At 39.5% G+C, this 26336-nt stretch overlaps 1 protein-coding gene across 6 annotated transcripts in view; it reads right to left on the bottom strand.

The window, feature by feature from the left end:
• The window catches only part of gnb1l (guanine nucleotide binding protein (G protein), beta polypeptide 1-like), a 45317-nt gene that overhangs the window by 1658 nt on the left and 17323 nt on the right, over positions 1-26336 (bottom strand). For 5 of the 6 annotated variants that reach the window (XM_077562527.1, XM_077562522.1, XM_077562524.1 and 2 more), the window contains 4 exons: positions 26108-26270; positions 20445-20537; positions 13583-13798; positions 724-3012 (listed from right to left, as the gene is read on the bottom strand). In XM_077562527.1, the coding sequence (XP_077418653.1) occupies positions 2743-3012; positions 13583-13798; positions 20445-20537; positions 26108-26270 (742 nt within the window). In that variant the 3' untranslated portion in view covers positions 724-2742. Of the gene's footprint in view, positions 1-723; positions 3013-13582; positions 13799-20444; positions 20538-26107; positions 26271-26336 lie in introns of those variants that run through there. The other variant, XM_077562523.1, reaches the window with a different exon arrangement.

Below are 26336 nucleotides of genomic sequence, written 5' to 3'. Positions count from 1 at the left end.
GTTTACATTTTTAGATAAAATATTCCATTAATGTCAGAGTCCAAATTTGTAAGAAGTCAGAAAAAGTGATAAGAGGTAAATGAAAAAAAAAAACAACTAAACATGTCTAAAAAGTGACCATAAAATGTCCAAAAAGGAAGAGGAAAAACAAATAATTATTTCATGTACACAAAATTGCCTTAAAAGTCAGAAAATGTATTTTTAAAAAGGCAGAAAAGAAAATGTTCAAAAAGTAACTATAGAATGTCCAAAAACAAAATAAATCCCTAAAATTACCATAAAATGTCCACAAAATTTCCCAAAAATATCAGAAAATGGATAGCAAAATGGACGAAACAATATCTTCATAAAATTGCTAAGAATATCAGAAACTTGACAAAGGCAGAAAAGTCTAAAAATTTAAAACTAAGTCTGAGAAATCACACGCACAAATAAAATGAAAAAATGGAAGACGAAATGTAGAAGAAAATGAATCACAAAGTATTGGATGCTGCATATTTTCTGTTATCGTGCAGCTCTAATTAGCTGGTTCATCAAAATGTTCAAATGTTTTGCAGCTCTAGAGAAGATTTTTTTATTTCTTTGGCCTAAAATGGCTCATTTGACAGTAAAGCTTGCTGAACCTTGGATTAGGAGGTGTCGTTGATATTTGTCAACTGTGGGCATGTGCAGCCCTTCCAGACTCGTGTGTGATTAAGGGCTATAGAAATAAACATGACTTGATGAGTTTGCTTAACTTATTTTGCTAAACAAAAGGCGGACATCTATAGAAACATAATTTATACAACTTCAAACCATATAGTATGAATCATACATTGATTATAAAAAAAACAAAAAAACTTTTAGGCACATGATCTCAATTGATGATTCGAAATAAAATGCTCAAAGTACCATAACGCTACGGAGCAAATTGCAGCTTGTTTGGTCAACCTCGTCTTTGCTCCCGACTGTGGTTGTGGTTGTTATGCCGGTCTCGCTATTTGAGTTTCCCGGCCTTTCCTGTGCCTCTCGTGGTCATCCCAGGAGACCAATCCTTTATAAAGCACAATGTCCAGCGTTTGAAGCCATGGCCATTGTCTTCTTTGTGGGATGCGCAAACACATCAGCTGTTAACTTTTGCTTATCGAATTCTTCGTGATAAAAAAAAAAACACGTCTTTCGTATTCCATTTAAAATAGTAGTTCATACACTCTAAAAACAATTGGGTCAAAAGTAACTCAATTGTGGATTACTTTATGGCTCACTTCGACCCAACTTTCTGGGTTGTTTTATACAAAATGACCCCATTTTTGGACCCAATAAAAGCATCTGACCAATATTAAAAAGACCAATTTCTTGACTCAAAGTTGGGTCAAATAGACCCAAGTAGCGGATCGGTCCCTTTTTGGCCCAACCGTTTTTGAGTGTAGTATTTGTCAAGCGAAAACGATGACCTCATTTATAAACAGGTAGTGGCGGCCAAAAAACAGCTGATATATTAAAGCAAAGTCTCTCTGCTCTCCAGCTGTGATTAACCTTGCTCGACAAATACGGCGTCGGTGTTAAGCAAAGTCCTGTTACAAAAACAACACAGGATTACGTAGCTGCTCAGGTGCGCCTTACACTTCATATTCAAGTCCACGGGAGCAAATCACACGCCAGGTTAGTAAACAATAATCACATCGTTTCATCTGGTTTGGCAAACGACTCTGCGGCGTGCTTTCAAGGGGAGGCAAAGTTTCGCCGGCATCAAGAAGAGTAAAAATAATCATCATCATCATCATATCCACGGAAGGAGGCTTCGCTAGAGGGGGATGGCCATGGAAAGGCGAGCCATTCTGGTTAAAGTAAGCCATTTTACCTCATTCACTGCCTTTGACGGCTATTGATGTCAAAAATTCATTTGAACTATTTCTATTAGTTTAACTTTTTTTTTCCACTTTTGTTAAAAAGAGTATAAAAACCTAGAATATTTTTATTGTACATTTAGAACAGATATACAATTATTATTTTTTTAAATTCATCCACTGCCATTGACGGCTATAAACGTAAAAAAATCATTACAACAATTTCTATTAGTTTAATATTTATTTCCACTTTTGTTTAAAAGAGTATGAAAACCTAGAATTTTTTTATTGTACATTTAGAACAAATATAAAATGTATCTTTTTTTAAAAAAAATTTATTCATCCACTGCCATTGACGGCTATAAACGTAAAAAAATCGTTACAACAATTTCTATTAGTTTAACATTTTTTTCCACTTGAAAACCTAGATTTTTTTATTGTACATTTAGAACAGATATAAAATGTGTGATTCATTGTGAGTTAACTAGTGAAGTCATGTGATTAATTAGGATTACAAATTTTAATCGCCTGACACCCCAAATTTTTAATAATGTTTTCTCTCTTTTTTTTTCTTCCATTCACTGCCGTTGACGGCTATAAACGTCAAAAATTCATTTCAACTATTTCGATTAGTTTAACATTCTTTTCCACTTTTGTTAACAAGAATATGAACACCTAGAATTTTTTATTGTACATTTAGAACAGATATAAAATGTGTGATTCATTGTGAGTTAACTAGTGAAGACATGCGATTAATAAAAAAAAAAAAAAAAAGTTAATCGCCTGTCGCCCCTAATTTTTAATAATCTTTTTAAAAATGAATTTATGGCAGTGAATGAGTAAAACTAAAAACAAAAATGTGCGACCTAGTACCGTGGACTCGGCTCCTACGTGCAGCCCCTTTTTTCACTGAGTATCAGGTCCCCTCGTTGTATATTGACCAGAGGCTGATGCGTTGGTCTTTGGATCCAGCAGCCAGAAGTCGTTCCCGGGGGTCCTCGTGGTCGGAGAACGCAACGCTGAGCACCATGTCGCCGTGGTACTGCAACACGGCAAGAGGGCGCAGCTTCTTCCAGCCGAATATTCGGACCCGGTGGTCCCAGCCTGCGGATGCTAGCAGTTTACCGTCTCCTCTAATACTCAGCTGCGAAACGCCAGGGTTGGTTAGAGTCACGCAGTCTCCAAGCTACAAAGAGAATAGAAAGGAGGTCATAATCAATCTCAAGGCTTTTCGGGCAACAAAATAATTGTAGCAATACAATTGGAAAAGATTCATCTCAAGCAATTATGCACTTTTTCGATTTAGGCGAAAATTAAGTTTGATTATTGTCAGTTCAACAATAAAGACACAGTTGTTAAATATGTCTTGTGTGTTCAACTACAGTTACACATATGGGTGTGTTATACTTTTCTGGATAAAAGTTGAAATGTAAACTAAAAGAAAACATAGATTAAATTGTCAACTTTGTCAAGTAGAATTGCTCCTCATTTTCGGCCACTAAAATGGGATTAAACTAAAATACAATCAGATGACTAAATTATGACTAAAACTTGAATTAATTTTAGTCAAAAGACTATAACTAAAACTAAATGTAAATTCCTTGTCAAAATTAACATTGGTGAAAATATGTGTGGTTCCAACCTCTGTTTTTCGGGTTATCTGTGGATTTTTTTTCAAGAATTTTGCTGACTTTAAAATGAATTATTTTAATAAAAAAATCCAACACATGTATAATGTCTGTCAATTATATGCAGATTTTTTTAGTGGGCCGGCCTGGGCCCCATCTCCCGTGAATAGCGTTAAGTTACAATGATTATTTCACATTTTGCATCTTTATAGTGTATTGTGAAGCGTATTGTGTGTGAAAGTGAAAGCGGGTGGATCAATCTTGGAAAACTCGGGCCATGTAGCAGGCATGTAGCTTGTAATTGGATATTTGTCTCATTGTTTGTAATACACCGGAACCTTTGTGGTTCAAACGCAGAGCTTCAAATCGGGAGTAAACATTGACATCGCTCGCATTTGCAGGACACATGAGGTAGATTCAAAGTCCCTTACGCAGAAGGGCGTTTGAAACTCAGATGAGAAAAAGAAAAAAAACTCCATCAAGGCATAACTACAATTATATAAACAATGTGGGCTTTCTTACAATTTATAAAAGCTGACAAAGTAGAATCACTTTGCTGTTTTACTTAATTACAATCGATGGTCCATCTGGCCACTTATCTTACAAAACATAATCGGTCGGCCTTCAGATTCCATTCTAGTAGTTGGGATGTCAAATGTTGAATATTCAATGAGTTTTATTACTGCCCAAAGGCCTAATTAATAAACAACAAATCATTTGGGTGCCCTAAGATTTACACTGGATTAGAGCTGTCAAAATTAATCGATTAATCGGCAAGTAATCGATTATCAAATTAATCAACAACTGTTTTAATAATCGAATAATCGTTTGGAACCATTTTTTTTATTTAAAATTGTCCAAATCTTGAGATTTCAGCACAATCAATCACTGATTTCTGTAGTTCTTCATGAAAGAAGAATGATTAGCTTCTTTGTTTAATCAAAATAAGACATTTGCAAACATCTGTTTTTACTTTGGAAAACAATGACCGAAATGGTAATATAGTACATCTTTTTTTTTTTAAAACAGTATACAAATACGAAGTACGAAATAATCACCAATCACTGGATAATAAACAAAATAATCAAAATAAAGTAATTAGGGGGGGAAATGCTTTTGTAATACACTTTAATGCAAAATTAAAAATAATTTGATTAGTCCATAGAATAATCGATAGATTAATCAAGTCTAAAAATATTCCATAGTGACAGCACTGCACTGGATGTATGTAAAATTATTAGTAGTGTTTAAAAATATTCACAATTATCATTTTTATTTATAGAAAAACATTTTAATTAGTATCCTTATAATAATTACTTTAATTAATCCAAACAAAACTAATTTAAAATTGTTGAGCTGTGAGCTATTATTCCACTGCTTTTTACTGACGTTTGAAGTTCTTGACATGGTATCGTTTCAGTGTCGCTGAAGGAAAACATTTTGGTATCGCGACACGTGAACACTTCTCAAGCAGTATACAGGCCTTGCCATGCAAACAGGAAAATATGATTAAGAGTATTCAATATCCACAATATATAAAAAATATTATATATGAAATAGGTAACAGGTAAGTAATGAATTAATGACTGCCTTTCAGCCAACTATAACCAACCCAAAGAATGAGATTATCAGGCGTCGTGATGACAGAGGTCCCGATTTCTGCTGATCCTGGCCCGTAAACTCCTGAGTCTCAATCAGCAAGCATAAAACATTACGGCATGAGGGCCATGACCAAATCTGTCTGCGTCGCTCTATTTGGTTTGGATTTAAGGGTGGGGGGTGGGTGGGGGCTACAGTGGAAGCACGACGGGGTTTGGGTCACCCTCGTCACAGTTTGCAAGCAGGAGAGAAGCCTTGTTGGTGAAATGCTTGTTTGCAGACGACTTGTTGCTTTAAGCGCCTCTGATGAATTACATTTGCACTGAAAGCTCTGCTCAGCAGAAGAAGCCACCTGATTAATACGCTTTTGGTAACGTGTGCCTGCTAAAGATTAGCCACAGCTCTTTTCCCACCGTGAGCTACGGTGTTTCAAGACGTCTCGCTAACTTTGACATCGCATAACAAATGAACCCAATGTGAGGGACCTTTCGGAGGTGGGCATTCCTCGCAAGAGATACGTGCTCTTTTGCTAGCCGGGGATCTCAGCTGGATGGCGCACATCTGGATTTGGGGGCCTGAAATCCAACTGGACAGCGTAAAATTGACTTCATGGCTTGTGTCTAAGGAGACTAATGGCCTCGCATATAAAAGACATGTTGGCGAATTGATCTGCTCCTGTTCCGGGCTGGAACGATACACAGGCTGCATGTGGGAGATAGAAGCCAGGTACTCGCTGCCCGAGTGGATAAAGAGGAATGCAAGTGAAAGAGAGCAGAAAGGAATGTCATTGATCAGGGAAAAAAAGCAAGCTTTGCTCACAAGTGTGATTTCACTTTTTTTTTTTTTTTTTTTGGGGTGATGATGATATTAATCAAGCCATCATCACTGGTACCAACGGTGTCAGTGTGTGGCTGCTTAGACCAAACAAGCCCAGGCGCACTTCTGCAGAGAAAACTTTGGGGTGACAGATTGTTTGGAGCTTTGTTATTACCTCAAGAAGTTGGTATGCCACGACCTCTCCCCATCTGGTTTCAATTACAGGCCTGATAATGATGGCTTAAAGTGTCTGTTTGTGTTTGTTTTCAATTCCCAAATTTGCGTCAGGAAAGGGCATTTGCTTCATTGAAGGGTCAATTGTAAGCAGTAAATACTAATGATGCAGTAATCTTCATTTTGAGTGTGAAGGGAAGACATTGTAATTTACAACTGGGGCTATTTTTTCATAGCATATCATTGTCAATATTAGGGGTGTAAATTGCCAAGTACCCTGGCGATTCGATTCGTATCGCGATTCATAGGTCACGATTCAATTCGATACGATTAATCCCGATACGAATCTATAAATTGATTTTTTTAAAACTCAAATTTAGAAAATACTAATCAGTAAACTTGTACATGTACACTTTAAGATTTGTAAGAAAATATATTTATTTATCTGAAACTTCAGGCTTATAACTGTGAATATTTAACAAATCAGTTTCACGTTTGAACAGCATTGAAATAAAATATTAATTTTATGATTAAATGAATTAATTCCATTTTAAAAATGTATGTTTAAACATCGATTCGGCCGCATATCGAATCGATTCGAAAATTGCGCATTGTAATATCGCGATATATTGCCGAATCGATTTTTTTAACACCCCTAGTCAATATATTAATTAGCATTTGTTCTGTTAGACATGATGCTCATAAAAAGATGACTTGACCTCAACTTTTTCTATTTTAAGAATTTGAACCAGACACAAATACAAGATCTACTCACTTTTATCGTTTACCTTTATAATAAATACAGAGGTTCTTAACCTTGTTGTAGGTAGTGAACCCCACCAGTTTCCTATGCACATACATTGAACACTTCTTTATTGAAAAACACGATTCTTTTTTTTTTTTTTAATTGAAGACATAGGCATAGGGTTTACTGGTGAACAAAATGAACAGGGAAAGTAGCCTTTTCTTCTAATCTCTTCATCTTGAATTCAGAAAGCGTGTTTTTGTTAGGGTTGGGTATCGATTCTATTTTCCTGAATTGATTTGATTTAGATTCACAAGAGTTTAGTTTGATTCAATTTTGATTTTTCACGATTCGCTTCGCTTCAATCCGATATTGATTAATTATGGAACATCAAATCTTCTTAAATATCAAAGTTATGGATGCATGGATAGATGATAAAAATTCAATAAACATTAAATTCCATATTGAATTTTGCGGAGGCAGTAACTAGTTAAATGGTTTAGTTTATTAATCAAAGTAACACGTTATAATCACTTACATGTTATACAAGCATTGACATCAGCAAGGATGAGATGAAAATATTTTCATAATTCTAATTCAGTAATTGTAAATATAAATTAAAAATATTCTGAATTGTCTTTAAGTACACTAAATCAGGTCTTTCATAAATGTAAGAAAATACTTTTAAATTCATGTGAACAGTAAATTTCAAGAAAACAGTGAAATACAAAAAAATATATTTAGCCTTTAAAATTCTATTTTTTTATTAATTCATGGGGAAAAAGGGATATTCAATTCTTGTATTGGCCATCTCCATGCAGCTTCGGGAAGTGTTCCTATAGTTTTGCTAAATAGCTATCGGTAGATGTACTGCACTAGAGTTGCTCAACTTGACATTGAAAATCACGCAGTTAGGACGCTGAGTCCCACCACTCAACACAACTCTAAACGTAAAGAGCACTTTAAAAACAACCATCGCTGTTTTCTTAAAATGGAACCCAGGGGCAAAGGATACAATAAAAACAGCAAAGGCCCCAGAATTGAACCTTGTGGAACACCATACGTTCCGTTATACATGTGAATTCCTATTGCATCTATTCGTCCAACCACTTTCTTCTTTTTGATCAACATAGCTAGTATGAAGGGATTACAATAATAAAGAAATCACACGATGTACCATCAATCATGGCTTGTCTTGGGGGCTACCAGTTGTGCTCAGCCGACCGGCCTGGATACATTCCTCAAGCCCGTCACACATCCAACATAAACTCACACTTTATCATCTCTCTGTAGCATCTCACCAACATAAGAAACATTCAGGAGCGTCCAGTTGGCAACCATCACTCGAACCTTGCTCCACTTTTCTCCCTCATCTTTTGCCTGCCGTTCATGCCGATCCACTGAAACGTCCCATCATCGCTCACTCACTGGAGCCTATCGACTTTTCACAGGCATTTGTGACACACCCTGGCCCCGAATCACACTCACGGAGGAGGAGGAGGAGGAGGAGGAGGAGGAGGAGATTACAGCCTTTTGTCACCTTGCCTGTCAGAGTTCAGGTCTGGCTGACAGGAGATGGATGCGTCACGCAGGTGAGCAGCTCCATTCACAAAAAGACATATGGCCCCTCAATAGGAAGACCTGTAATTTTTATGACAGGCCTCCCACCGGCACGTTGGCAGCTAAATGAGCTTCCATTTTGCAAAAGACAAAAGAGTGTGATTCCTTAACTACAACGTGCTACAAGAGATCACAACAGGTGTGCCGTGGGAAATTATCGAGTCATTATTGATGATGTCCGTGTGTTGTCTTTCTTCCGTTCCTGTGATCAATGAAACGGGCCCAAATTTAGTAAGAGAGTGAATTTGTACATTCAGACAATATCATATCATCATTTCAATTGGGATGTTCGATATCACTTTTTTCAGACTAAGCACTCAACTCGAGTAGTCTCCGATACCAAGTACCGATACATTTGTACTTTTGCTGCACAATTTAAAATAAAGTGACAGATAATATTTAAAAAAAAGACCTATATATCCCAATATAGCATTTGTACTTAAAATTGCATGAAATCGATGGCAAATTTATCTTTTGCCCATTTGTTCATAAAATACATATTTAACATCGAATACACACTATAATAAATTGTAATAAATAAAATGTAACTCATAATGCAGTGACCAGAAAAAGTCCCAACAAAATATGTGGTTGTACATCTTAATGGGCATTTGTCAAGCATGAATGAATGTCTTTAGGTCCGGATCGTAAAAAATGGCCACAAGAGAGTTCTGGTATCGGCTACCGTCGTGAGTACTGATACCTTGAAATAAAGCCGTTTATCTATCAGTACTCGCCCATCTCCAATTTAAACATACTGTAAAATCCTGTGAATATCACTTTTTTTGGGCCAAAAAATGATAACAAATCAATCATTTAACAAAAACTGAAAAAAATTCACGTTGTTTGGATGTTTACCATTCCTAGGGGTTGAAGAGATTTAAAAGCAAAGTAAATACATGAAAAAAATAGCTTACTTAAATGACTAGAAGAGAGTACCGTGCAAAAACAAGATGTTTAAAAACATGCTTTTCAAAATACTTTGAAAGAACTTAAATATTATTTGGGAAAACAGTCTAGTTTAGCTTTATCGGTATATCTTGAATATTTCTTCATATGATTCCCTCTGACAATAAAGCATACCAGCAAATTGGGGGACTGTATTATACACAAGTACAGAGCAAAAAAAGAAAAAGAAAAGCAAAAATACGCGGGTGCATGTTATTGTCGGGATTTTACAGTATAAGCATTTTGTACAATTCTTGTTTGCTAATGCGCCGTGTGATTTTCTAACGTGGAAACACTACATTACGCAAAGTGACTATTTTGACATTTAAGTGGCGATGAGGGTGTGGGCTTGCACCTGTAGCCAACTGTCAAGTGGCTGTCTTGCAGTCATGCTTGATTTATGTCGCTAATCTTCCGCTGTTGATTCCTGCTGTCTGTGTCCAGCCGGCAAGCTTTTTTTTCTTCTTCAGTGCTCTGTCAGTGCATTTGAGTAACCGCCTAAATAAACGTCTATCCAACTTTACCGTTTGTAAATCCTGACATCCACACCTGTGCAGTGTAGTCCAACAAACGTAAGCTCACAGGCAGAAAAAAAGAAGAAGATGATGCTTCATTACTACAAGCACCGAGCGTCCGGGTCATTGGGCAGATAACGGCAGTTGAGAGCCATGTGCATCGCATTAAGCTCAATTCCAGAAGATATCTGTCTTTATCTGGCCTTGATAAGGTTCCTTCAAAAAAGCATTCGGCTTCACTAAATCACAACCGCGCTGTGTTTTGTCTCATTAAGTTTTCCCTTCATTTCACGACTCGGAACATCTATCTGCCCTGCCAGGCAACTCCGCAACGGAGGCCATGTTGGAGCAGTAATTCATGGCCAGCGGGATACTGTGGCACTTACGGCCTCGTCAAGCTTTATTGCAGCTTCCCACTGAGTCTACTGTTCCTTTTACTGCAGATGTGTTTTTTGTTTGGTTAAGGGGCCTCCAAGGTTTTGATATTTTTATTACCTCTCAGGGGTCGTCCGTCAGGACCTGAGGCCCGGGTGCGCCACCCAGCAGTTCCCTCGCTGCCCACCCTCCGACTACTGCCACACAAAAATACTTCTGTGGGAGGAACTGAGCGTTGCTGTCTGGACTTCACACTGAGCTGCACTTAGGAGTAATTTAAAAGCCCCTGGTGGATGCTTTTGCTCTCGGTGTGCTTTTTTCCTGTCATACATACTGAATCAATATTTTGTTGCTCAGGCAAAATAAACTAAATGATCGGTCTTTCTCCTTTGCTATAGCAAACAAAATCCACAATAGAATATTTACAGACATATTTTAAGGGTGGGAAAAAAACAAGGCTTTGCAAATATTTCAAATTCAAGCATTCATATGCGAAAAGCCCTGGAAAGAAAAACAGCCTTCACTCTACTGGAGTGGATTCCATCAGCTTCAGGTTCCTCACCGGCACTGATTCATGGAAGTTGGCTCCAAAATGGAAGCGTTCCCTTTTGCTCATGAAATGGAGAGAATATATGGCTTCTAATGAGTCGCTAGGTCTCCGAGGTGTTGACTGTTACGTAAAATGAATTATGAGCTCAAGTGAGCTTTTTGATGCGATAGCCTACGTACTAGTGAAAAATATGGATGTCTGTGTGAAAGGAAATTAATGTATTATTACAGTGTTCCCTCTCTACTTTGCGGTTCAGTTATTGCGTATTCACTAGTGATGCACCGAATATTCGGCCACTGAAATAAAATTTAAGCCGAAAGAGGATGCTGTGGTGTTGCAAGCAATAAATAAAGAAATAAAAAATGCTGCAAGCAAGTGTGTGTTTGAATTTAACACCGAAGACGGGAGTGAGTGTCCGCCTTGTGTCCGCTTGTGAGTACCGGCAGCTTGAGAAGGAGAAGGAGAGGGTCGCTTGGTAAACTATGTCGAAAAAGAGAGCGCTACAGAGTACTGTACAGTTGAGCCACTCTTTCTCCTGCAGCGTCTTCCTTTTTTTCTTTAATGAGACCTCCTCGAGCGCTTCCACTTTTTCACTTACTTTCTGGTGGCCGTGCTAAATACTTATGCTTATGTTAGCACTATCTCCGGGTGACTACAGATGTGTACAGTACGCCGTGTGTGACTTTGCAGTCTGTTTCCAAAGCCGATTGGCTGGTGGGAAGAAATGTATTTGTTTTCAAACGGTGGTGTGGTGAATATGTGAATGTGCCGATTTTAAGTGCGCCACCGTGTCCCGCTTCAAACGTGTCATTTGCACCGCCAGAAAATGCTCGGTTGCTCACCCCGCCCCGCGTTTGGTGTTTAATGTACCATTCGAAAACATGGACGCAATTCAATTTTAATTGTGCTTTGTTAAAATGCCCGTGCTAAATAGGCCTAAATATTTTATAATAATATTAGAACTTTAATTAATTATAATAAATGCAATGATAATAAAATAAATGGCATAATTTTTTTCTCTGCGTTTCGGTTTTTGGTTTTAAGTCAAGCATTTCTCATTTTCTGTTTTTGGTTTTTCATTCCGGTGCATCCATAGTATTCACTCTCGTGGAATTTCGTTTGTAACATTTGTAAACCATTTCTGATTAAGTTTAGCCATTTTAAGATTAAAAAGTAAAACTTGTGAGCGTACTGTAGTTATTAAGATTGTAATCCTCATGTGCTGCCACGGTACACACTCACATTAATTTATGAATGCAGCCTATAATCAGCATCTTGTGGAAGCCGTTTGTGTGTGTGTGCATGTGTGTGTGTGTGTGTGTGGGGGGGGGGTGTAATGGCTTATTAGAGGTGTAAAAAAAATACATTTATAATAATAAAGAAAAATGAGAGATGACTGTACATTTTATTTAAAGGGAGACTGGCTAAATTACGGAATATGACCTCAGTGGTAGTTACTAGCTTAGCTAGGAAACTCACCTAAAAGCTGGAAAAACACATCTCTATAATTTATTGCACTTTAAATTCACAATCTGGTGTGTCCATATCGGCTACAATTCACACAAGTGAAGTCACGAGAGTGTCAATTTGCATGACACTCCTTTGAATGACAAAATGGATTCAAAAAACTAATTCCAACTGTTTACAACATTTTGTATTTTTTTGGGCAGACATAACTCTTGGCATGCATGCAGATGCTGTCCTCCACGAAAAGGATATATTTGCGCAAACCTCTGGGCAAGGATATGCACGGTGGTGTGTGCAGTCATATTACAGGAATTTCTGGACTATAAGGCGCACCTGACTATAAGCCGCGCTAGCTAAATTTGGGGAATACTCGAGTTTGTTACACATATAAGCTGCACCCGACTGTAAGCCGCGGGTGTTTTAATATTACCACACCGGGTTTCCGCTACTTTCTTTTCCATACCGAGAGCGCAAATTGTCTCTCATTCTGTCTCTCCTACTGTGTTTGGGCTCACTTGGTTTGTTTTGCTCTGCCTGACGCTCTTACGCTTCCTTTATAGTGCACCCCCTTGTGATATGATGTATAAGCTGCACCTTTGTATTAGCCGCAGGGTTGAATGCAAGTGAAAAAAGTAGCGGCTGGTAGTTCAGAAATTACTGTACATACTAGGCAACTTATTCCTGGCGATTGTATACAATCGCAAATGCTCCAGTTCCATAAGAAGTGAGACCAAAATGAAGACAAAGTACTAAGTAGGTAGAACTTGTTACAGCTGCAAAGAAAAAACAATCACCATAAAAAAAAAAAAAAATAGTATCTCTTTAGGTTTACTTTAACTGCTAAATGGGGGGGTACTGTAGGTAAAAAAAAGAATGAGTTACTATTCTAAAGTGATTTTTTTCATTAAAAAAAAATCCTCTTATGTTTTTAGATTTGGTGGTACTCAAATAATATTATCCATGCTTAATGAGTGCCCATGTGAGTTTATGTGGGTGGTTGCAGTCCTGAATGACATTCATAGAGCCCCCTCACTTGGCCCCTGGCCTCACACAGACTGCATAACCAGCAGCTGATTTATAGCTAATGCCCTCCTAAGCATTCCGAGTTCCACTTTTTTCATTTCCCCATCATTATATTATTTAATAACCAAGCCTTGTAATATATTATTATTCGTGACCCGAATGAGGCTAATCGGTACAGATGACGGATGGATCAAGAATTGTTAATATTAGCATCATGATGCACTTAGGAATCAGAAACAAAAAGAAATATGACTACTGACAACCTTAAACTGCTTATTTTCTTGGCCTCCACTTACCTGCAGGTTATTCTGCCCATCCAGCATCCATGAGGCCAGTTTATTCTCTGAAGAAGCCGATATGCCCCTCAGACTTTTTGGGTCGAAGGTCAGGCACATGACAGGCTCGAGGTGGACTTTGGTTTGACTCAATATGGACCTCTGGGTTATGTCCCATAACAACAGTGATCCGTCCTCATACCCGGCCAGCAAGAGGGGTCCAGAACCTGATAGTGGCTGAATGTGAGAGGATGATAACAGATAGAGAGAAAGTCAGTGAAGATTCAGCCCTTAAAGAAGCTTACTGGCAAAATGACCTTAACCGCTATGCGATACTGGAAGCTGAGCAGAGCAGAGGTTATCTTTCTGGAAGCTTCTGCTGACACCCACAGAGTCACTGCGGGCTCCATTCATCAGGCTGCCGTTCTCTCTTGACATCACTCCATTACACCACTACTCACTTTACTCCTCGTCTACAATACTGAGAGTTTGGTACTGAATAACAGCATGGAGTAAAACTTTTCTTAGAAGTATGGGGGTTTTTTTGCACCTGAAGCATTTTTTGGGGGGCCAAATTCACTAAACACAATTGCATTTGAAATTACTGTGCTAGTATCACGTGTCGCTCTTTAACTATCAATTTACAGTACAGTACAGTACTTATTTAAATTTATTTATGTATTTAAATGTATTTAAATTTTTTGTAGCAAATTTTATTATTATTTTTTTTTTTTGAGAGGTGGTTGCAATTACTTTTGTTCACCATTTCACAACAGATAGACCACATGTAATCTTCACAAATTGCAAATTAATCTCCACCGCAACATTTGGAAGACAAGAAGTAGCACGATTGAGCAGAAATGCAAACAAGGCACATATTAGGCAATGCTTGAAAGGATGATGAAGTGATGTCCCTGTGTAGTGGGCAGTCAGTGATAACCTCTCAGTGCCTCCTGCCTTCTTTTAATAAATAGTGTGTGTAGATCAGACAGGCACGGGATGGTGCAAAGTTGCCAATACACAGCGCTTGTAAATTACTTCAGTGAAAGAGAATATACAGGTGAGCTGATAAAAAAAAGCTGAGCTTCAGATCTCTCAAGGGAGGCAGGGGGAGGAATTGAGAGAGTGAAAGAAACGGGAATTAAAGGTAATTGAGAATGAGGAAGGTACAACTTGAACCTGTTTTTGCAAAACACAAGAAACAATTCACAAAGAACATACATTTTTACATCACGACATATTAGACATACGACTGCTTCACAGCACAAACGTGCGCCTTTATATTACCAGCAACAAGGAGAGAAGCAAATTTTTTCCATATGTGCCAGAAGGGGAAGATATTTTCATCCATCTTCAAGTCCTCCTCTCACTAAACACAATATATTTCTCTTTTTCAAGCTTTAAACAAATTATAGACAGTCATGTATTCCCTCCAAATACATCATCCAGGATGAACACTATGGGATCAAGAAAACAAATAAAAACAAGTGAAAATCAGTGGCCCCTACTTGCCACCAGGGTCTGGTCTAAGCGTTCCAGGCTTGGGGCCCACCATTTCACTTAAATGGAGGACCTCCTTGATTGACGATGTTATGGGCCAGAGGTCAGGGAACCCTGGGTAGACACCTAATTCATTATATCCTACACAGGCTTTTCTACACGAGGGCTCTCTGCTGGAATGGGGCTGGGGCTATGCGAGAAGATTCATCACTGCACAGCAGCTGGAAAGACGGATGGATGGTGATTGGTGGGAGATGCAAAACCAGGTTACATTAGACTTCTCCAACATGGCATTTACAGAATATGTTATGTTATATGTACTTTAGTATTTGAGGAAGATTTAAATGTAACCCTGACACTTTAGTCAACAGATAATGCAAAAAGCTACTTTCTTATCTATCTTTCGGGCTTCTTCAATCTCATGTCCAAATGAAAGCTAAGGGCACATATGCGGAAAGTGTGTGCTCTAAAAATGTGTGTGTGAGGGAGCCATTCTGCACTTCTGCCCTACTGTTACCAAACAGGAGGGCTAATTAACATAACCACCACCACACAGTTTCCCAATCATGAGCTAAAGAGACACTTTGACATGACTGCATGAGCACCTACCATGTCAAAGCCAAAAAGGTAGGCACCTCTGCAACGTTAGCACCACAGATATAAACAGGGTAGATAGGACACACCTTTCGAGCTGGGTGCCTATAGCGATGCTAAGCTAGGAAGGGGCAATGTAGGCACGTCAGTTTGCCAGACTGCTACAGCGTTCTGTCAAATCTAGTCTTCAAATGCGTAGATAGCACAGATTATCAATAGCTCACAGTGTTTGTTGACGTGTCCATGCACATCATACATATAGAATGAATTTACAATGTTTTGATTGTCTTTGAAGGGAAAATCAACCCAAATTTTTTCTGTCCAATAATAGCTCCACTAAGTCTAAAGATGGTATTCTGATTAATACTGAAGTAGGCTATGTGGAATATGAATAAAGCGGTAAAATCCACCCGTTTTTATCCATCTCTGCGAGCGGCCATTTTGCCAATTGCTGTTGACTGAAATTGGCATCACAGTTGCTGAGGGCTCAGGTAACAACCGATCCTGGCTCAGCTTGCAAACGTCAAATAACCAAACTCAGAAAACAGGTGACAATATATAATAAAAGTATTTGTAGAAGTAGTTCATATGAGTTCTATTAGTCATTGCCATATATCATATACTGTATGTGGCGGCCGTGGCTCAGTGTGTAGAGAAGACCGTTCAGTAACCAGAAGGTCGGCGGTTCGATCCCTGCTCTCCCAAAGTCATGCGTTGTTGTGTCCTTGGGCAAGGCACTTCCCACACATTGCCTTCAGTGCTACTCACACTGGTGTATGGAAGGTGTGAATGTCTGGCGGTGGTAGGAGGGGCCGTAGGCGCACACTGGCAGCCCCAGGGCAGCTGTGGCTACTTAAGTAGCTTGCCGCCACCACAGTGTGAATGAGTGCATGAATAATTTATCCATTCCATTGTAAAGCGTCTTTGAGTGTCTAGAAAAGTGCTATATAAATCCAATGCATTATTATTTTTATTATTATTATTATATCATATACAGAATTGCCATTAGCTGGCAACCAGTTTAGAGTGAAATTTCGCAAAGAATCAGCTAGGACAGGCCCCAGCACAGCAGTGACCCTAGTGAGAATAAGTGGCACACAGAATGGATGGACTGATGAATGTTTTATATATTCACATATAGTATATAATAATTATGTTGCAGAACATTAATGATGTACAGTGGAACTTGCTGAGAAAAAAATTGAAGATTTTTTGCCAATAAATTTTAAAAGAGTGATTATTGTCTTTGGCTTGAGTAGGGAACCTTGGCCTTACATTTGATCCAAATGTATCCTTCAACTCCCACATCCAACCAATGCCAAGAACATTGTTTTTTTTTTATAAACTTGCGTAAGGTGAAAAATAAATCCTTGCCACTTGCTCATGCTGACAAACCAGTCCATGCTATTTGTGACCTCTAGGCAAGATAGATTAATGTAGATTAAGTAAAATGCGCTCTGTCAAGTTTCTAAAGATTGATCTTTTTTTTTTTTTCTACCAGCTTAGTTCAAGATGCTGCTGTTTAAGTACTGACTAGAACTATAGGAAAATATAATATTTTACAGTAATGGCGCCGCTGAATTACAGCAGCTAGTTGAATAATCAAAATGCATTAAGCAACATCATCCGAAAAGAGATTGTGGAGCCCTGTTAACTCACAGAATCACTAAAGTCACTCTTCCAGATTCAAGTTAGTGCTTAATTATGCTGCTTTCTACTCCGCTCTTTCTCAACCTGTTTATTTACAGTAAGCGCGGCCTAATTTATGTAAGTAACCCCTCTCTATCCCCTTCTAGTAATGCAACAAATAGTTACACAGCAATTTCTGTAGTGTAAATTTGACTCTATTTAGAGTACATTTGACTCTATTTAGAGTGGGGGCAAATAGACCCAGTTTTAGAGTAATATTTACACTTGAGAGTTAGAAAAAGAATTGAAAAAAAAGTTACCTAAGGGTTGAGGAACGAACTCATGACCTTCAACTTGGGAAAATGCCACACTACCACCTGAGCTACTATGGAGGACCAAAAGTGCCCAAATTAAATAAATGAATGCACCATTAAATAATTAAATAAATGTGTCAATAATTCATTATACGTTTCATTTATTAATTAAATATGGAATTAACTAAATCTATGCGTTATTAAATGTCATTAATTGATGAAATTACCTATGACTAATTGTAAATATACTGTATATATATATATATATATATATATATATATATATATATATATATATATATATATATATATATATATATATATATATATATATATATAGTTATGGTGATAGTCAAAGGCCAAGGTAAAAAACAAACAAACAAAACCGCCAACAATACAGAAGATCATGTCATAAATACTAGATGCTAATGTCATTTCCTGTTATTTTTGTATTTTTAAGATAATCATGCACAATCCCTCCATCATGTTTTGGATATAACCGGTATTTCTGTGGACTATCATTTGCACAAGATCAATGCCAACGAAACAAAGAAATCGATATCTCCAAACTATGAATGCATCCCGGTCTCAATTTTTCATTCAGTAAGTGTAAATAAATGGTTGCTACACGACATTTCCACTTCAGTCAGGTAACACCCCTACATCATTTTGTCCTTCCGCTGCTGGTTCTGTCAGAAATCCTCAACAGCCATACGCCCAGCAGCCTGTTTACTATTGTGGCCAGTAGAGGCCCAGCGTGGCACTGTTCCAACATACGGAACTAATCCCGTTTCCTTGGGTTTGTGTCCACTATGTTGTCATGGGTACGAGGCATCAAGGTGATGAGCTGAGAGTGATGAATATCTGTATAGGAACATTTCCTTTTCCTCGCCGGCCTCTGTTCACAACAAAAGAGCCTTGCAGATAATACATCACTACTGTTCCCCAGGTCGAGCCTTACATCACAAGTGAAGTCAAACCCACATATGGAGGCACTTTCTTCCCACACTTTTCAAAGCTCTCACTTTCACAGCAAATCAGCGATAAAGAGTACGTTCTGTCAGCTTCAGGATGAGGCTGAGAGTTTCACATTAAGGTTGGGAGGGTCCTTTTTGAAGGAACACACAAGTCAGATCAACGTGCTATTATGATGTTACCTTGAAATAGTAAACAGTACATTTTGAGTTTTGCTCACCTGACTTTAGCTGATTAGCTGACAGTGTCATTTTCAATGAATAATGAATCCACAGTCGACATAATCATTAATGTTGATTAATTAATTGACTTATGGCCGTCCCTAATGTTAACCTATCAATAATGGATATTGAATATCAATAATGAATATACATTCCTTGTAATTTAGTAAATTACACTTAATAACTAAAAGGGGTGGGGGGTGGAGGGTTTCCACTTAGTTTGACTTATCTTTTGAAGCAGGTAATGTTACACTTTTTCTGCATTTAAATCCACATTGCCGACAAACTACAACAGTGAACGGTTTGGGATCCGACCTGAAAAGTGCGCAAATGTGTGACATGCATACATATTACAGTGATTTCAGTTGTATGTGCAAGACTGTATGAATGTTGTCCGCTGTATGAGAAACAAAATTGCCAAACCTTATAGCAACATAGGATATGCTGGTAAGTTCATTAAGTAATTCACATTACTGTTTTAACCGTTATTACTGTTAATTCCCTGGCGGTTAATCACGAATGTGTGTTCAAATCTGATTGAACTTAGTTTGCTTTCCACTGCACAAATTTACAGATTTGCCTTTTTTGTAAGGCAAACACACATTTTCAATTTAGGTGTTCAGAGTTGGAAGGGCCAATAACAAAAGTTTAGTCTACAAATGTGCACACAGTGTTTCCTTCCAGGTGTTTTGTCTGAGGCAGTAGAAGAAAAGAAATATACTGTACCGCATCTTTACAAAGCAATAGCCTGAAATAATTTAAATAAACTTTGAAGTTAGATGGTGGTATGTCCTGGAGGTCAATGTTAAAATGAAAAAAAGCTGTCGCTGAATGAAAAAAAAAAAAGAATAGATAATGTTAATCAAATTGAGAATGTCTGTTATGTCCTCATTCAAACACAATTTTCAAAACAACCCCCCACAAAGCTCAAAACTAAGCATGTCAATTATTAACCATGAAAATAATTACAGGGACTCGTTAATTTACAAAACAGAAAGCAAACTTGTGCTGGGATCAGATTGGATGTACAGCTGCAGGCTGATATATGACTGAGAACCCCCAGCCATTCCAAACACTCTAATTACAGTGTTGGGAATTTGCAAGTTGAGAAGAAACGCTTGGAAAAATGGCCCAGGACAAGCTGTCGGGCTCTAAATTATGTGCCACGTCTTGCGTGTTCATTTTTGTTGACTTTCCTGTTAGTGCCCCTTGTTATGGGTTGCTAACCAATCAGAGTGAAGCATAAGCATAAAAACGTATAGCAAGGAAAGGGGTAGAATCTACTGTACCTCATAAATATTGAGAGGGTGAACCTCCTGAACCCAATATGCACTTTAATAGTTAGACAGACACGCAAAGGTATTTGGGCATAAATATGTTTTTTGTTAACAACAGAAATTAGACAATTCATGGTTGGTATGTACCTTCAGTTCTGTTTACATTCAGTACAGTAAGAAAATAAAATGCTACGGTTAAAACTGCTTATCTTTTGTAAAAACAGGAACAGATTATGACATCAAATGGAAAACTCTAACTTGATTGCAGTAAATTCTCATTCAGAAAAATGTAAACACAAATACAAAAACGCTACACATCAACATGCCTTATTTATGCTAATGGAGTGCTGAAACGTTGCAATTTGGTGCTTACCTGCCACAGCTTGACACACATGACCATCCCCAATTTTGAATCTGGTATCAAGCTGCACACCAGCGTCTTACTGGGAAGCTCGACAATCTTGAGCTGCAGAAAACAAAACAAAAAGTTCAAACATCGCAATGAGTGGCACTTTAAGGAAAGTCCCCCCCCCCCACAAAAAAAAGCTAAACAATATGTTCTATGCAGCCCCAGTAATCTAAATACAGTATTCTAGTTAGTATTGTGTTAGTGGAATATGAGTTAAGCAGCAAAATCCAGCAGTTTTATCAATACCAGAAGGCGGCCATTTTGCCACTTGCTGTCAAGTGAAAATGACATCACAGTTGCTCATGTCTCAGGTAACAACCAATCACAGCGCACCTTCAGAAAACAGGTGAGCTCTTAATGGTCGTTGCCTGAGCCATGAGCAACTGTGATGTCTTCAGTTAACAACAAGTGGCAAAGTGGCCGCCCCAATGAGATGAATAAAAACGGCAGGATTTTGCTTCATAACTCATATTCCACAAATGTAATGTTAATCAGAATGTCATGTTTAGACTAGTGAGGTCACATATAACATATTATTGTCAAGAAATGTTTGAGGTTGACTTCCCGTTAAAGAAAAGACCAAAACAACAACTTGAGTTAACTCAGATCAGGAGCTTTGTGTGTCCATCATGCTTTAAGGAATTCCTGGTAAAACGATACATAACTGTAAGGTATATACAGGAACTTGTTCTCAATTAGTGTGACAAGCACTAATTTGCATTTATTTTTTAAAGTGCTTTGTAAAGCCTTTATGCAAACATATACTGTAACTGCTGAGAAAGGTACTTTAGATATGGGAGAAAAATTGTTAACATGCTTTTTCTATTACAGTTAGAGATGATATCAGTTGGAGTGAAAAACTTCCAACCGTGCAGTGCGCATGTATGTTGTCATAATTTAGACTCATTTATACACAGCTGTGTGCATGTGCATCAAAGATCCTGTAAACTGCTTAATTTGACTGACTGAATTTCTCCCCCCAAAAAGCAAGGTTGTAACCTGAAGCTGTCGCTGTGGCTTCAGGACCTCCTCGGATCAAGAGGTTCTGCAACAAGCAAGATGGTGATCCATCATCACAGAGCAGCCACCGCACTGTCTATAATAAATCCAGCTCCAGCTGACATATGACATGCCATGAATGGTCTTTTCCTGCACATGCTGGTGCTGATTCGAAATAGCTCGAGTGAGGCTTGTGGCAATTCCAGGCGTACGCAGATCGCTACAAAACCTCCTTCCTACGTTAGCCGTGTTGATGATTTGCAAATTCATTCTCATTAGGCCTCACATTCAAAAGCCCTATAGGCATTCAATCTGTTTTTCTATCCAGCATGTTTACATACACACCTAATAAAGTGGGCCTTAAAGGCCCTGCCATTGCCCCAGGATGTCTGCTGTTCACGTTGTTCATCACCTGGACCATAAATAAAACAGTTGTGCTATTAATTAATTTCTCCAATTTGACCAGGGTCATAATGAGTAATAACTACCGTCACAAATTATTTTGTTGTATTGGTTCCACATTCATACAACTAAACTACATTTTGCTCATGGCTTTGAAAAACAATGCTGCTGCATACGGGCAAATTGGCACTGGCATTTATCATTGCTTCTAATCACGGGTGTCATATTTGAGCATGATAAGCATCTGTCTGCACCAGTTATGCCTGTGTAATTGAGTGGAGAGACAAAATGGCAAAATCAACAGTGGCCTCCTTCTTGGTCTGGGATGCTGCATGTGTGTGTGCGTTTCTGTCCGTGTCTGGTGAGACAATGGTATTATTGAGGTGCTGGCGAGTCAAAGGCGCCCTGGTGCCTGGTCCACTAGATAGGGGTTAGCAGAGGCACATTTGGCTGGATCAGGTAACTATTCTGTCTCTTTCAAGTGTGGCTCCTCCAAAGCACAGCAAGTAACATGAATCTGAAGGCAATAAAAGATGCTTGAATAGCAGGCTCCCCTCTACCCACTTTGACACTGGCCCAGCACCAGACATTACAGGCCAGTGGGTGTTGAGCATGACACATGACCAAACAAATGACCAGACACAATGCTTTTATCGAGAACTCAATCTCATTAGGCTAGAGCATGCCACTTCTCGCAAGTCTATAACCAACATATTGTCACAGCGCACATACACTTCCCTCTAACGTTTGTACAAAAACAAGCCTCTAAATTTCTGGAATAAGTTTTCATTGTCTGATGAGACAAAGATGAACCTTCATTAAGTGATTAAGTGAAAACTTCGAGAAGAAAAATCAGCTCATGAGACCACTCATAAAAAGCTCATTTGTGAAACTTTGCAGAGGTAATTGGGCTTGCATTTCTTTACCTAGAACCTGCTCATTAATCCTCACGAATGAACAAGACAAAGGTAGGAAGAAGTGGAAGGTTTTTGACTGGCCAAGTCAATCGCCAGAATTAAAGTGTACAAGTAGTAACCCCCAAAACAAACTGATAGAGACTGCAGTGATTGTCTAGAAAAGCTTCTCGGTGGCAGGGCCTCGGGGGTGGATGAGATCCGCCCGGAGTTCCTAAAGGCTCTGGATGTTGTGGTGCTGTCGTGGTTGACACATCTCTGCAGCATCGCGTGGACATCGGGGACGGTGCCTCTGGATTGGCAGACCAGGGTAGTGGTTCCCCTTTTTAAGAAGGGGGACCGGAGGGTGTGTTCCAACTTTAGAGGGATCACACTCCTCAGCCTCCCAGGTAAGGTCTATTCAGGGGTGCTGGAGAGGAGGGTCCGTCGGGAGGTCGAATCTCGGATCCAGGAGGAGCAGTGTGGTTTTCGTCCCGGCCGTGGAACAGTGGACCAGCTCTACACCCTCAGCAGGGTCCTCGTGGGTGCGTGGGAATTCGCCCAACCAGTCCACATGTGCTTTGTGGACTTGGAGAAGGCGTTTGACCGTGTCCCTCGGGGTGCTTCGGGAGTATGGGTTACCGAGCCCCCTGATAAGGGCTATTCGGTCCCTGTAGGACCGATATCAGAGTCTGGTCCGCATTGCTGGCAGTAAGTCGAATTTGTTTCCTGTGAGGGTTGGACTCCGCCAAGGTTGCCCTTTGTCACCGATTCTGTTCATAACTTTTATGGACAGAATTTCTAGGCGTTGAGGGGGTCCGGTTTGGTGGCCTCAGCATTGCATCTCTGCTTTTTGCAGATGATGCGGTGCTGTTGGCTTCTTCAAGCCGTGACCTCCAGCTCTCACTGGAGCGGTTCGCAGCCGAGTGTAAAGCGGTTGGGATGAGGATCAGCACCTCCAAATCCGAGACCATGGTCCTCAGTCGGAAAAAGGGTAGAGTGTCCTCTCCGGGTCGGGGAGGAGGTCCTGCCCCAAGTGGAGGAGTTCAAGTATCTTGGGGTCTTGTTCACGAGTGAGGGTAGGTTAGAGCGGGAGATCGACAGGCGGATCGGTGCAGCGTCTGCAGTGATGCGGACGCTGAATCGGTCCGTTGTGGTGAAGAAGGAGCTGAGCCGAAAGGCAAAGCTCTCGATTTACCGGTCGATCTACGTTCCTGCCCTCACCTATGGTCACGAGCTGTGGGTCGTGACCGAAAGAACAAGATCCCGGATACAAGTGGCTGAAATGAGTTTCCTCCGCAGGGTAGCCGGGTTCTTCCTTAGAGATAGGGTGAGAAGCTCGGTAATCCGAGAGGGACTCAGCGTCGAGTCGCAGCTCCTCCACGTTGAGAGGAACCAGTTGAGGTGGCTCGGGCATCTGGTTCCGATGCCTCCTGGACGCCTCCCTGGGGAGGTGTTCCGGGCATGTCCTACCGGCAGGAGGCCCCGGGGACGACCCAGGACACGCTGGAGAGACTATGTCTCTCGGCTGTCCTGGGAACGCCTTGGGGTCCCGTCGGATGAGCTGGCTAAAGTGGCTGGGGAAAGGGAAGTCTAGGCTTCCCTGCTAAAGCTGCTGCCCCCGCGACCCGACCCCGGATAAGCGGAAGAAGACGGACGGACGGAAGTAGTAACCCCCAAAACAAACTGATAGAGACTGCAGTGATTGCCTAGAAAAGCACTGCAAAAGAATAAGGCAGAAGTTTTGTGTTGTCAGTGGGACATAGGCTTGATGCTGTTACAGCACTGCAAACAAAAGATTTGCAAGATTAAAGAGTTCATAATTCATATTATGGAGAATTTACTTTTTAATTGCTTGAATGCAAATGTCTGGGTCTCTGGAGGGCCTGCCCCCCCCATTAAGAGAGGAATTATTCCACCAAGTAGATCATTGGGAGCTGCCGCTTTCCAAAAACGTGTCTGTGAACAAGCTCCTCAGAATTTTGCTATTTACATATGACCACCCCCACACAGAGTTTCTCCGCCTATGGCTTGGCAGCTTGGCTGGGTGAACATAAGTCACCTTCAGACAAACACCTGACTCCATGAAAACAAAGTCAAATGGTAAGAAGAGCTCCAATTTTTTTTGTCATGCATTTCCTGAAAATATACAAAACAAAAACAACACAAGGTATATTATAAAATTAAAATAATAATAAAAGAAAGGCAGTAGTAGTTTTCATCTTTTGATTCAAATGTGAGTACAGATTCTGAGTACAGATTCGACTTGTATAATAAGAATGACAATATTGCAATAGCTTCTGATAACTGTCAAATAGCGGTGTGGGGGAATTTAGGAATTTAGGAATGGTGATGTGTCCACTGCATCCATTACATGCACTGATCTGTTACACTAACTGACATGCATAGTTTGGGAGTTTTGTTATGAAGTACTGTGTCCATTAATGAAAATACAATCAATGTGATTTGCAGTTTGCCCCTACATTTTTTTTAAAGACTTGGGGCTCAACAAATAACCACCTCCTACATCAAGACCAACCTCTTAAAATGGCTTCTTTTTTTCTTTTTTTTAGATGTATGCTACGATTCTTGGGTATTTTGATGACAACCTGACTGTTGAACTATTTCAAAATTGTGAAAAAAATGTGCACAACGTGTCTGTCTTGTTTAAGTCTTATTTACATTAGTATACTTAAGTGACTGTTCCATTGCCTCTGCACACATTTTTAACTGAATTACAAATATTACCTTCTAAGTTGTGTATATGATGTGGCTTGTACATAAAAGCTGAAATGTTGATTGCTCTTTTCAGACTCATCTTGTGAAGTTCTAAAGCAAAAATAAAGGAATTAGCTTCAATGTTCCAATACTTTTGAAAGGAAGAATATATATGCATTAAATCCATTCACTAAACTGGATGTTGGAAGCCAGAGCCAAAATAAGTGTGTCAGCTATTGTTGTCCAAAGTGTGCCTTTTTGCTAATGACACTATTTGCATTGGATTGCCATACAAGCACTGATGAGCCCACTTGATTCAATTCAAACCATCAGGATTTAGGGGTCTTAACACATGCGTGATACATAGGAGAACAGCAAAAGAGAATTAGACAAAGACGCTACTGTTTATACTTTTTTAGGTTGCCTTTACAGAACACAACATTTTTAATGTTACTTCCCCCAAGCACCAACGCACAAAGGCAAGAAGAGATAGTGTGTTGATCCCGACAACTGAAGAAGTTAGGGCAGTCCCAGCATACAATGGGTGAGAGCAATCACTCAACCTAACCTATAAGTTAGGAGATGATCATGGTGTTCAATACCGTGAGGTCTGACCTCCTCAGTTTGTTGTCCTGCAAAGGCGAGCAGGCAGGTCCTCTGTCCCATCTCCAGCAAAGAGCACTGACAGAATCCAACACTTCCTGTATCCAGAGAGTCCACCAGCTCACTGCCACCTTGACACAGATTCCAAAGACAGATCCTCATGTCCCGTCCTTGACTGATCCATCAGGTGAAAAGCAAGAGAGACAGATGTTTCAACAATTGAAGGAAGGGAACCAGGACC

The sequence above is a fragment of the Vanacampus margaritifer genome, chromosome 3, assembly GCF_051991255.1.
Source record: "Vanacampus margaritifer isolate UIUO_Vmar chromosome 3, RoL_Vmar_1.0, whole genome shotgun sequence".
In the NCBI taxonomy this organism is placed as follows: Eukaryota; Metazoa; Chordata; class Actinopteri; order Syngnathiformes; family Syngnathidae; genus Vanacampus; species Vanacampus margaritifer.
The sequence above is the reverse complement of the archived record's forward strand: the minus strand, read 5'-3'. Positions and strand labels throughout refer to the sequence as shown.